The sequence below is a fragment of the Camelina sativa genome, chromosome 9 (assembly GCF_030686135.1).
Source record: "Camelina sativa cultivar CO46 ecotype springtype chromosome 9, ASM3068613v1".
Classification (NCBI taxonomy): Eukaryota; Viridiplantae; Streptophyta; class Magnoliopsida; order Brassicales; family Brassicaceae; genus Camelina; species Camelina sativa.
In genome coordinates this window covers 35,965,859-35,978,358 of record NC_141888.1, presented here as the reverse complement: position 1 = coordinate 35,978,358, position 12,500 = coordinate 35,965,859, and the positions used below count along the sequence as shown (strand labels likewise).

Here is a 12,500-nt window from a genome sequence, read left to right as displayed (position 1 = left end):
AGAAATTCAGAGTTCCGATGTACAAGTTACGTTCTGTTTCTCAATTGCAGTTTGGATTGATATATAGATATTGCTAACGATGGCATTTGCAAGACACAAACCGTTTTACACAACAAAATACGACTAATTAAGAAGACACACAAGTCACATGAATATATCAGTTTCCAGAGAGCAACATGGAGTATACTTCTTAACTTTAATATCTCAAAGGACTAACAATGAAAGAGGCAGCCCAGAGATCTTTATGCTTGTAAATTCTTAATGTTATTTTTTTGTATGCATGTAGCAGATATATTGGTTCCTTAATGATGAGGGGCGGAAGCTATTACAAGAGAGAGGAGATGGCGTTTAGACGGAGAAGACGTAGGCTGAGCAAAGGTAAAGTGTTGCTCTGTTTTGTGTTAGAAAAACAGAGTATCAAGAGATAGAAAACGATGGTGATGAGAAGATGTGAAGAAGAAAAGAGATAGAGTTGGGATCTCTTCCAGGAATTGATCTCAACAAGGGTTGTGCAAGTCCTCCTTGCAGGGCTCTAAGACAAGCTCTTTTGGGTAGTTAAAACTACCTCTTTTTGGTTTTTTTTCTTTTATCAAAATTAAAGCCAGTTATCCTACAATGGAGTCCACGATCTCTATATATAGAGAAGTAGATTAACATAAACGAAACCTAAAAGCAAAGAGAATATTCATCTCCCATAAAGAAATAGAAACCTAACATAAAGCCTAATTGGAAAATAAGTAAACACCAAAGCCGACACCACCGTAACTTGTTGGGCAAGAAACGCAACACCGAAGCCCAACAAGAGTGTAAATTATGCTGCATCACTTAACTTCTTTACTAGAATCTCCTCTAAAAAAAAAACAAATGGTCAAGGTCGGAACATATAATTACAAAGAAATAACATTAAGAATTTATAACAGCTATGTGAATAATGAGATAACTGTCAAAAATGTTACCATTGCAAAATTTGTGAAGCACTTGAGGACAGAGAGGTCTTCTTGATTGGGAGATTTACCCTGAGCACTGAAATCGGAATATTTAATCAGTTAATTGTGGTCATGATGTCCAACTTTAAATCACTGGACTTATATAAGATATGCAAGTCATCATAATGTCGTCAAAACAATAAATGTGCAGAAGATGTGGCAATGTATACACAAGTATTTTCATTAAAATTTCAAGAACCATAGCTGGCATCCAAAGAGTTATGTGGAACTTCTAAGAAAACGCCAAAACCCTTTGTTTTTGGTAGAAGTACGTGATAAATGTTGAAGACAACTTCAGCTGCAAACTTTAATTGCGTTCTCGTACATGAGTGTACGTACGTATATCAAGATAAGGGAAGTCTCAGAAATATGGAAACAAAATATGACTAAGAGCAGCATTCCATAGATCCGTGCATTACAACTTAGCAGGAAATGATCACTGGTTTAATTTTATTTGCAGAACAGAATGCTCAGTGGACAGTGGTGTTAAGTTTGAGACATTCTCTAGTTTACAGGAAATGAATGAGCTTGTTCAGGTTATTGTATGATTCGTTTAAATAGATAAAATTAATGAAAAAAAGGCTTGCAAGTGGAAACCAAAAGAAACCAGAGACACATATGGATCTTTAATTACATCAGCTCAATCTCCTTAAACAGAACTAACCATCCCGTGACATAAAATGTAGTTAGCTCTGTCTCTTTTGGGCGGGGACTAGATGTTATTGCTTTCTTATCTCTAAGTAAATCAAGAACCAATGACCTGAAACAAAGAAACCCTCTTATCTCTAGTAAAGCAGTTCAATCTTTATATTTAAAAGATATTTCAAATATCATACTTGTATGCTTATGTTTTACCCAAAACAATATTTGCATGTTTAGGCCATGTATATAGGTGTTGTATTGTAATCGATCGGAGTTCTTTTGAAATAGATAAAAATCAGATATATGCAAATGAGATGAGTGTGTGTATACTTGAAAAAACCTTAAAAACTGTAAAAGAATAGGATTCATATAGTCATCATCTTTACTTATTTCTCTTTCTATTTCCGTACATAACAAGCAAAAGAAACGTGTGAGAGAGAGAAACCCGTAAACCAAATTTAAACCGCGAGTTCCGGTTTAAGGCTGGGTAGGGCAAAAAGTGATCAAATAGTTAGATCCGGTACAAGTGAAAGTGCTCGAAGCGTCGTCGTAAGCGTAACTGTAAGCGCTAGGGCAAGCGTTCTTGAACATCGTCGAGTAATACGTCGGAGAACAAGTTTGCGGCGTCGAGTGAGCTCCGGTACAGCAAAATTCCGGCGAACTAAACGCCGCGCAGGCGCTCTTACACGCCGCGATACTTCCCGAACCCGGATCCATGATCCTTAGCTCGTTAGGGCAAATCTCGTTGATGTCGGAGACGCAGCCTGCGTATTTGCAGTTTCCGAATCCTCCCTGAGGTGTAATCCCCATCTTGACATTGTAACCGTCGACAAGGCTCACGTCGTAAAAATCCATGCCGGCATTGCTTGATCCGACGGTGAATTCGGCCAATGTAGCCGGAGGTTCTCCGCCGCCGATACATTTTAGAACGCCGCCGCAGTCTCCGGTGACGCAAGTGCCGCGGCCTGAGGCGTCGAAGTTGCAGCTGGTACGAGCCCAGAAGCGACCTGACCACCCCACAGGAGCCGTGAGCTGTACGGAAGCGCCTGGAGTCAGTTGAAAACCGCCGTCGCCGAGGGTGATGCTGTTGCCTGAGAGTGTTCCGGGCCAGACGGTGTAAGGGCAACTGTTTTGTAAAGTGAAGACGGTGGCGGAAACAGCAACGCCGCCTGCAATTTCAAAACTTGTTAAAAATACACGACCTAGAAAACTAAAAAGTTTTTTGATAATTATAATTCAATCGAGGGTGATGAACAAAAAGGTATAAGATCAAATCTAAAGGGAGCTAAAGAAACAGTATTGGAGTGTTATTATCCTTAGTAAAAAACAGAAGAAACAGAGGAGAATATAAAAACATAAGTGAAACAGAGGAGAAACAAAAACAGAGTATTGTTTTGATGTTCTTACTTGTGATGAATACGAAGAAGAGAATGTGAATACTGGAGACTTTCACCATTTTTTTTCTTTTCTGTGATGTGATGTGGATGAGGATTGACCTCTAGCACCGATCCTCTATTTATATAAGCGGTGGTCCGAGGTAGGGTTTATCATTTTCAATTAAATTATCTTTGTGCCAGCTTGTTAGCCCATCTTCTTTGGCACTGTAATATTTATTTGCCCTTGATGGTTTTTTTTTCTTGCCTTAATTAATTGAAAATGTCTCAAAATAAAGATGATGGTACATGGTATAGTTTCCACATTTTGCCTATGTGTGGTTAGATTTACACCCTAAGAGAAATGACATTGTTTTGTTTGTGTTTCTCAAATTTTTCCCAACCAAAAAAGTAAAGAAAGATCATGAAAGTTGGTTTGGTCAAAACTAACCTGATCTCACTTGCACCTGCTCACATAAGGAGATAAGGTGACATGTGTACAAGCATAGTAAGCATCGGCATAAAGAGAAAACAGGAGATGTTAAAGAGCGCGAGCTACCGTCTTCTCTCTCTCTCTCTCATCACCTGCAAAAAGAAGGTAAACAACCTTTTGGGACAAAGTGGGTTCTATGCTTTGTTGATCACCGACAAATTTTTGTTCAGATCCTTTACTGACTGAATCAGAAGTAAGAACATGTATTGACAATAAGGTTTTAATGACCTTGTTGATGTTTCCAACTCAATAAACACAAGGGTATCAGAGTTCCAACATATCAACTTTTCCTTACAACATAGAATACAATTGATAGGTAAACGGTATATCCAAGAACTAACAATGAAAAAGACATCCCAAAAATCTTTTCCTGCCTGTAAATTCTTGATATTATTTCTTTGTATACAAAGAAAGAATTGTATGTACAACAAAGTTAATGGCTTTTTACTTTTTTACAAGAATCTTCACTAAAAAGGCCAGGTGAGGGTCGAAGCTTGTAATAAGTAGCAAACGATAAATATGTGCCGCTTAGACCAGCATATACTTTGAAACAGCTATGTGAGTACAAGGTCAGATAGATGAATAGTACTGTCAAAGATATTACCACTGTGAAAGTTGCGATGCACTTCAGAAGAGAGAGTTCTTCTTCTGGTCTTTGATTTGGGAATTGTCCCTGAGCATTGAAATCGGATAGCAGTTTGTCCTTTGACTGAAATGAATCCATTAACCAAGCAGAAGCTTCTGCTTCGTTATCTGGAATCTCCTTTAGTAGAACTCGCCGAACGTGGATATGAACTTCTGAAGGATCCGTCCCGAATACATTGTCCATGAAAGATGGGCAGCGAGGCTTATATGCGATAGTCAAATCATATACTGCATTTAAAGAAGATGACGTAAGAACGGAGCAAGATTATAAATGCAGTATCATAGGCATCGATATAATAAACTTAAAATTAAAAACAATGCCTTGTTCAGTTACTTGTGGCCATGAGGTCCCACATGGGGTCATTGGAAACATAGAAAATATCATGCCATCACAATGTCGTCAAAGCAATAAATGTTGGCATAACATGTGGTTTCAGATACTACTATATACTAAGGAACATACACGACCATTTCATCAAAATTTCGTGGACCATACCTGCATCCAAAGAGCTATGAAGAACTTCTAAGCAAACGCCAAAACCCCTTGTTTTCGGTAAAAGTACGTTTGATAATGCTGGAAGACCAACTTCAGCTGCAAATTTTTGGCTTCTCTTGCATTTCTCTTCACTGCATATCAAAGTAAGGAAAGGTCTCAGAAATATGAAAGAAGATAGACTTAAGAAGAGCAGCAGTTCACACATTCATGCATTAGCAGGCAATTCCTGGAAATGAGGGTTACTCTACCAAGAAAACACTATAAGTTGGCTTCGAGGATACAGATTGATTACGAATTAACTTATGTATCTAGAGCAGTTGTAACTTGTTTGTTATGTAGGTTCATATGTAAAATCAGATAGGGAGCATAATATAGTACGTGAAATCGGTTCCTTCTGGGAATAGAGCAAGCCATAAGGGTTCTTGAGGATCCTTAAAAGATGAAAGCATTTGAAGCAAAACAGGTTCGTCGACCTCCCGCTTCCTCTCCACGGGTATAAACTCCAAAACATGAAAACCCCAGCCAAAAATAGGTAATCTCATCAAGCTGCTCTTAAGAACGTATTTGATGTAGCCAAGACACCCTTTTCTCAACGCAATATTCCACAAATACATCCAATCGACCTCTGTCCTGTGATTTGCAATAAGCAAAACACGTTTCTCAACAGGAATGCTGTCACCAGAGAACAGCACGGTTGTACCGTTAACCGTTTCAAACAGGTAAGGCCACAAAGCTAACCAGAGACCAAAGATTAACGAGACAACTCTCCTAGATTGATGCACACTCAGAAGCCGTAGACCTAGAGCAGCTACTGGTGAAAAGTAGAGCAGGAACATAAAAGCAGTAGACAGAAACACCAGAAGGATCATCAGACCCCTCAGAATCCTAAGCGGAGTCAAAGGACGGTTCTTTAAGTTATCAGAATTCAGATCCCCGCAAACTTCCATCCTTTTTTATTTCCAGATAAACCTCAAGAGACAAACTGCAGCAATGAGAATCAAATATTACTCAGTGCCACCTCAAGTTCCCCACAAAGTTTGAGTTTTTTTTGTTTTGGGTAATGAAAAAAACTAAGTTGCAGACAAGAGACTAGAAAACAAACGTAAGAGCCTATATATGCAAGTTGAGAACAACCATATCAAGTCTAAGCTAAACCATGTCTTTCACAACTGTGACCCATATAGATCCTTCCCCACCAATCAAGTACATAGTTTAGAGCTAAACAATACATCTAACAACGACTCGGAAGACATAAAGATTAGTAGAGATCCCTATAACCAACACATCCTCAAATATTTAAAAACCCCATTTTTTTTCTTTATTAGTATAAAAGTTACAAAAGGTATATTTTTTTCTTTGCAAATACGAATCTCAGGAACATGAATTAACCTCTAAAAGCAAAGAATTGCGTATCTAATGAGCTCAGTGGAGGATTACAACTTACAAAGCAAATAAAGATTAAAGATTCTTAATAGTTTAGTATCTAAAAAGCTGCATAATTTCGAATTCAATTGACTACAATCACCAATATTCCAAAACAAACACGCAGAAACCACGGGAAAAAAAAAAACATACCCAAATTGGGAAAAGACTTGTGAACACCGCAACTAATATTCAGATCCCCACGTGATATAACATCAAAGAGACAGAGCAAAGAGTCACACTTCTCACAGTATCTTTCACAAAGAAAGAAACAAAGAACAATCTTAAAGCACGAGGGGAACTCGACGAAGCAGATAGAGAGATTAGAGTACCTGGAAAGAAGTTTGTAAGAGCGGAGGAAGAAGTTGGCGAAGACAAAGAGAGGATAATTGTTAAATGGTGGAACAGAGGAATACGAATCTCACAAACGAAGCTTCAGAGAAACGATCCGGTCCGGGTCGGATCTAATTTTGAGACGGTGCAATGATCAGAGGTGGTAAGGTGCACTGTAACGTAGCGATGTGATTCGCTGTGGGGCGGAAAAGGTCAAAAAGCTGCAAATGCGAAGACAAAATCCACTAAGGGGTGACACTTGCGACCCGATAAAAATCTCCTGGCGTCCGTCGTTACACTTTGAAAACTCAAACGTGAAGCAAACTTATTAAATTAATATACTTTCTCACTTTATATTATTGGTTGTACCAAACAAGAATAAAATCAAGTTATATATAGTTTCTTTTACATTTAATTTGTACGATATATCGCTGGTTTTTTTTTCTCTTAAATTTTGGATCTGAAGTTCTTGTTTTATTATATGGGGACCAGATGTTTTTATTCAATTTTTATGTGACATTTTATTTTTAAAAATTTTAAGTTTATTTTCTTCTTTGAGATGTGGGGTTATTTAAAAACATTCGTGTCTTGGCAAAAAGACATATGACATATCAATCATCTATATAAAAATGCTGAAGAAAAAATCGTGTATGTGGTTCCAAAGTATGTTATTTTAGATTTGATTTTTCAAGTCGTATTTTATAAAAAAAATTAGATTTCTCTAGTGGTTAATATACATTGAGACTAAAAAGATATTTTCTTTCTTTATTAGTATAAAGAGAACATTTGATTATTAAGAGATAATTGACAGAAAAAGTAAACTATGTTAAAAGTGATAGTAGACCAAAATATGAGGATGTGGATTGATCGGTTCGAAAGTAATATTCGCCAACCGATTCGTCAACTTAATCTAGGGGTCCATTCTGACCCAAAAAAAAACTAGGAGGTCCATATTGTAAAATATTATAACATGAGGCTAAAACATAAATGAGTAGTAAATATGAGGGCTTATTCACAATTAACTAATCCACGGTGCCGGCCTGGATATTTTTTTCTCACTCTTCTTCTTCTTCATCAGAATTATCGGGAGGAGCTTCAGAGATGCTCTGCTTTGATTGTCTCTTTCGTCTGAATCTCATCATCTATCAATTCATGTGACCTAATTCCTTTGTGTATTCTACTAATAAAGTGGTTCCGTAGGAGCGGAGCAATGCCGATTTCTATGGAGCTTCCCGTTTTCTCTACTATCCGAGGAGTACCATTGTTCTCTCGTTTAGCTCTCGTTCCTGCTTTTGGCATTCCGTATTCGTCACTAGGTGCTACGGCGCGATTTAAATGTACGGCTCGAAAGGCGCGTCGGGATTGCGTGATGTGCTTGGTGAAGGATTCGGCTCCGTTGGAGACGTGCGAGAGAGGTGAACATGATGGAGCAGAGTTCATTGAGGTCGTTGTCATCGGTAGTCGCAAGGATTCTATCATTGATTCTTGCTTGGATTCTCCTTTTCCTTCTCTTCCTCTCCGATTTTGGTATATAGTTTAGTTGATTTTGTTATTCGTCTTATGATTCTGTTTTATCTACACTCCTAATAGTGTGTAGCTTTCGTCTACTGATGAAGCTTATCACTTGAATGGATTAAGTACGTTTCTGTGTATTGATGAAATTGACCAAATTTTTAACTGGAAAAATCCACTTTTTACAGGAGTATTAGCAAGGACAGCTCTGGAGATTTTGTGTTACAGCAGAGGCTCAATCACCAAGGTCCGCTTTTAGTACCTTAGATTGATTGGAGAAAAGTGTTTGGACATAAGTTGGGACAGGACTCTCTTTGCTATTCAATTAAAAACAAATTCAGTAACTAACTACTAGTTAGCTGTCTGTCTTACTGTGTTTCTATCAGCATATATCGAGCTAGTTGTTCAAGAAGATAAGAGGATATGCTTTTTTACCGATTACTTCTCTCTTTATGTTTACAGATAATGTTTCCAAGACCATGAATTCAGTTGAGCTGATACAATCACGTCCAAGGGCCTTCATCCTTGTTTGTACTTTTCTTGCCTATCATTGTTTCTGTTCTGTTTTCTGCTACAAAATCGTTTATGTATTCTACAGTGCCATTAGTAGAGTTACTTGTAGGACTCTAATCTTTTGTTATAACTGAACAAGATACACAGTGTGGAATTGATCATTAACAACCATGCTTCCTAGGTTTTCAAATTTTCCCAAAACTTTATTTTTGTGGAACAGTATTGGCCGAGCATCTGATTCTGCTTAAACTGTTCCCCTTGCCAGGTGGCTAGTGCTGGATATGGTTCTGACCAGGTTGAAGCTATTAATATTCTTAGTGCAGTAAGATCTGGGGGTAACTTAGCTGTTGCTGTGCTATTAAAGCCTTTCAGCTTTGAAGGCCGAAAGCGTCTAGAAGAGGTAGTTTTTAGTTGCTTCTAAAGTTGTACTTGTTGTGTGCCAAAAGAGCCCCTTTTGGAATTTCATTTTATTGTCGCAAAGTCTCGATAATTGGATTTGTGAGTCTTCAAAGTAATTAGTTCTGGGCTGTTAGTAGAACTTGTATACCTGAATTGATAGAGAAGAAAACTAGGTGGAGAACTTTCAAATGGCTTCATGTTTTTTCCAACAGTGCAACTTCCCAAATTTCCATCGCTATTTCTTATCAACATTTTTGTATTGTATACTATTTCATATAACAAGCTAAAAAGTAAAAACAGTCCATGAAATGCCATCCCTATCTACAAACCTACATTTAGTATCTCTAGTTGGAGTCTTTTCTCTTTTCTCTAATTTCCCAGGTTGTGTGCAGGTTAACGAATTGGCTAGAAAACTGCAGCAACACACCAATTTCTGTATAGGTACTTCTGTTAGTATTATGAAAAATTTCTGGCACAATAGTGTAAGAAAAACTACCTTTTGTTTTAGTATTTCTGCTGGCCATGAGCTGACTTTGATTTGGGCTTTTAGATATCGACATAGAGGTTTTACTACAGAAAGATTTGGTAACTTTGGATGAGGCACTGAGAAATGCAAACAATGCTGTTTCCATGGCAATAAATGCAGCTTCCGCTCTGATAAGTGTAAGCCTTTAAGGTTACTTTTCTGCTGCAGTTGTCTCTCATAGTATACTCATTTTTTGTCATTTTTGTTTATGGATTTATCCAGGGGATCCATGGAAACTTCATAGATGTGATGCATAAAGATATTAAAGAACTTGAAAGTGCAGAAGTTACAACAGTAAGTTTCTTGGACTTTTTCTTTTGGGTTTTGGTTCTAGAGATCTATATAGTCTTTCCTGTTCTTGAGATTTCTTTGGTCTGTATGGTGTAGTCACCCGTAGTTTGAGCTTGTCTTCAATCCTTCAACTCTCTTATGTCCAGATTCTAGAAAGCTATAAAGAGGCAAAGGTTGGTTTTGGAGTTGGTCACAACCTTAAGACTTCGATTTTACGAGCTATCTATGACTGCCCATTCTTTCGCCCTGGTACAAAGGTATTTATAAACAAACCGTTAGAACACATGGTATCCCTCTCCCGGAGGAGCAAGGATATTCGACATTTTTAATTGTTATTTTGGCATTTTTACTGGAAAAATATGCTCCTTGAAACTATTTTCTTACGAAATTACGTTATTGAAGTAACCTTTTTCATCTCAACCATGCTTTCTCTAACATGCAGGACCTAAACGCTATTATATGTATTGTGGCTAGTTCGGTACCTCTTCAGAAGAAGGACGTGAAAACAATTCTTCGTACTTTTCGTCAAACAATGGAGTACACTGGAGATATTATATTATCTACTGTTTATGAACCTGATCTGGAGCCTAAAGTGCGAGTCACAACGTTTTTTATTTTAAGGTGGGTATTCATCTTAAGCAACAGCTTACGCCTACAGTTTCAAGTAATTATATGGTTTCAGTTTATACCATATACCATTAATGCAAGTCTCATATGTCATTACAGTTCTTCAGAAGAAGAAACATCCAACAAAGGCAATATTTTTTCTGGTCTTGTTCCTTTTGTTTTAAATGTCTTTACGAGATATCGTTCACAGCTCCAGAAAGAAACAAATAGTGGACTTAGAGAGGTGCCAGTTTCAATAAAAGATATAGCAGACTCTACTGACGTAAAAGGTTCCAATCAGAGTGTTGAAGGATTCCAAATTGACTCTGAGGACCTCCTCGAAGATTCTGAGAACAGTGATAGTGAATACCCATTGAAAGAGAGGGAACCATCCAGAAACAGTCGATTGGATCCTGAAGATGAAAATATAGAAGGTACACAATTTGAAGACAACTTTTCGTTGCTGCTTATTTTTGTACGTAATATTGGTCAAGATTCTTCATTACGTGTTATTTACAGGATGCTTAAGTATTTTAAAGAATGGAAAGTCATCTTTTGTAGATTATGGTGCTATCCAGAGGGAGCCAATTGCTAATTGGAGTATGGATTCGGGATATCAGATTGAGCAGAAATTCGCAGCTGATTCTGGAGACACTCAGTGCTTAGCCTGGGTATTGTCAACCTTCCTGTTGGTGTGAGACCTTCAAAGAATTTGAACAGTAGTCTCAGTGTTGCCAGTCAACCCTCTAGGAAGGCTGATTCCAGAGATGAATCATTTTTCAACCCTAATGGCTCGACCAAAGAACCTAGTGAGACTGCATCTACCCTGCTAGCTGAGAAATATGCTGATTTTACAAAGCAAAGAAATCTATCCGCTCGAGCCTCTTCCATGCTGGTAAGTAGCAATGTAGCAGTCTTTGAGGTTAAGGTATCAAATCATCCTTTTACAAGTGGGTTGCTTTTTTCGAACAATAATGCATAGAGAGGCAAAAGTGGTCCCCTTGGTTCAATCTGTAACCATGATTTTGTTATCTAAGCTTGCTACCACAATCATAGTACATCTGTTAACAATTTCAGAGAGTAGTTAACTTGTTGAACATCGTCCACGTCTGATGTCAACTGACAGAATTTGACATTTTACTTTTTTTATCAATTAGGAAGCTGAACGAGATTCATCAAAAAGATGGAGTCCTATTCTGGAGATGCAGTACAGAGGAGGACTGTTCAAGGGAAGGTGCCAAGGAGGTCTTCCTGAAGGAAAGGTAACCCACATTTCATTGAAGCCAATTCATCAATGGACCCTTGTCTTATATGTTTGAGACAGGCTTCTTAGTTTATCCGAAAGTAATGGCTAAATTTTCCAACCAGGGTCGTCTGGTACTTGGAGATGGAAGCATATATGATGGGATGTGGCACAACGGTAAAAGATCTGGTCTCGGAACATTCTACTTCAAGAATGGAGATGTATTCCAAGGCACATGGAGAGAAGATTTCATACACGGAAAGGTGAAATAGTCTTTGAACTTTTTGAATTTGAATTAGCTTATTGACTATTTAGACTATACTTGTGCACAAACTGCTTAGTATCACCAAGTCCGTAAGACTTTCAAGCTTAGTACCATGTAAAACTCGTTTTCTACTTCCGCAATCTATCAATTAGGTGTGAGAAATGACGGGACTGGAGAAATGGTTTCTGTTGTGACGTAAAGATGTCTGATAAGACAGACAAAACTTGGTTTATTCGTCTTGCAGGGCTGGTTTTATTTCCACAAAGGTGATCGATGGTTTGCAAATTTCTGGAAAGGAAAAGCCAGCGGCGAAGGCCGGTTCTATTCAAAGTCGGGTGAGATATTCTTTGGACATTTCAAAGATGGATGGAGACACGGGCAGTTCCTCTGTATAGATGTGGATGGAACAAGGTCAGTAACTCATCAACAACTCTTCTCCTCTGTATCTTGATCAATAATCACAAAAACATCAATCCCAAGTTTCTTAGCCTCTATATTCATATTTGTTGATACCTTTTTCTACAGATACTCTGAAACTTGGGACGACGGTGTTCTTATTGACCGGAAACAAGTGGACGCCGGAGATTGATATCTTCCGGCGATGTTGTAATTGTGTAGTATACAGATCAACTTTTGTCCTTTTCTCAGACAAAACGTAACTCATATAAATTTATTCCGTTGACTTGGCTCCTTTTCTTTGATTAGGTATGAAAAAAGAAACGAATTTATATTATTACGAAGCTAACCTGACTTTT

General features: G+C 37.9%; 3 protein-coding genes across 7 annotated transcripts; 1 reads left to right on the top strand and 2 right to left on the bottom strand.

The window, feature by feature from the left end:
• Positions 1 to 1,977: 1,977 nt before the first annotated feature.
• Positions 1,978 to 4,317, bottom strand: LOC104713143 (pathogenesis-related protein 5). 2 transcript variants are annotated; one of them, XM_087463764.1, is made up of 3 exons: positions 3,453 to 4,317; positions 3,036 to 3,229; positions 1,978 to 2,797 (listed from the first exon to the last, which is right to left on the bottom strand). In XM_087463764.1, exons 2-3 carry the CDS (start codon positions 3,082 to 3,084, stop codon positions 2,106 to 2,108), a joined length of 741 nt encoding a protein of 246 aa, XP_087319890.1. In that variant the 5' UTR covers positions 3,085 to 3,229; positions 3,453 to 4,317; the 3' UTR covers positions 1,978 to 2,105. The 2 variants fall into 2 exon arrangements, with proteins under 2 accessions (XP_087319890.1, XP_010428504.1); XM_010430202.2 differs by lacking the exon at positions 3,453 to 4,317 and having other exon boundaries at positions 3,036 to 3,269.
• LOC104713142 (putative 1-acyl-sn-glycerol-3-phosphate acyltransferase 4) lies at positions 3,701 to 6,764 on the bottom strand. Of its 4 annotated transcripts, none has more exons than XM_010430201.3 (5): positions 6,390 to 6,764; positions 6,211 to 6,242; positions 5,014 to 5,617; positions 4,636 to 4,766; positions 3,701 to 4,367 (listed from the first exon to the last, which is right to left on the bottom strand). In XM_010430201.3, the coding sequence occupies exons 3-5, from the start codon at positions 5,580 to 5,582 to the stop codon at positions 3,928 to 3,930; spliced, it is 1,140 nt and encodes a 379-aa protein (XP_010428503.2). In that variant the 5' UTR covers positions 5,583 to 5,617; positions 6,211 to 6,242; positions 6,390 to 6,764; the 3' UTR covers positions 3,701 to 3,927. The 4 variants fall into 4 exon arrangements, with proteins under 4 accessions (XP_010428503.2, XP_087319889.1, XP_010428502.2 ...); XM_087463763.1 differs by having other exon boundaries at positions 6,211 to 6,311; positions 6,390 to 6,463; XM_010430200.3 differs by lacking the exon at positions 6,211 to 6,242.
• Positions 6,765 to 7,447: 683 nt separating this feature from the next.
• LOC104713140 (protein ACCUMULATION AND REPLICATION OF CHLOROPLASTS 3, chloroplastic) lies at positions 7,448 to 12,478 on the top strand. Its single transcript, XM_087463762.1, is given in 16 exon segments — positions 7,448 to 7,917; positions 8,091 to 8,149; positions 8,365 to 8,429; positions 8,681 to 8,815; positions 9,207 to 9,255; positions 9,365 to 9,477; positions 9,563 to 9,634; positions 9,778 to 9,888; positions 10,074 to 10,252; positions 10,358 to 10,671; positions 10,799 to 10,891; positions 10,894 to 11,132; positions 11,395 to 11,499; positions 11,606 to 11,743; positions 11,990 to 12,156; positions 12,271 to 12,478. Coding segments are annotated over 16 exon segments (2,220 nt in total). The 5' UTR covers positions 7,448 to 7,600; the 3' UTR covers positions 12,335 to 12,478.
• The last annotated feature ends 22 nt before the right edge of the window (positions 12,479 to 12,500 follow it).

Excerpts from the sequence above, each read along its gene's own strand:
- LOC104713143 (XM_087463764.1), bottom strand. The coding sequence starts at position 3,084 with ATGGTGAAAGTCTCCAGTATTCACATTCTCTTCTTCGTATTCATCACA. Across the intron at positions 2,798-3,035 it reads CTTCTTCGTATTCATCACAA|GCGGCGTTGCTGTTTCCGCC; the intron begins GTAAGAACATCA and ends TTGAAATTGCAG.
- LOC104713142 (XM_010430201.3), bottom strand. The coding sequence starts at position 5,582 with ATGGAAGTTTGCGGGGATCTGAATTCTGATAACTTAAAGAACCGTCCT. Across the intron at positions 4,767-5,013 it reads CCAGAAGGAACCGATTTCAC|TGAAGAGAAATGCAAGAGAA; the intron begins GTACTATATTAT and ends TTTGATATGCAG. Across the intron at positions 4,368-4,635 it reads TCATAGCTCTTTGGATGCAG|TATATGATTTGACTATCGCA; the intron begins GTATGGTCCACG and ends CTTTAAATGCAG.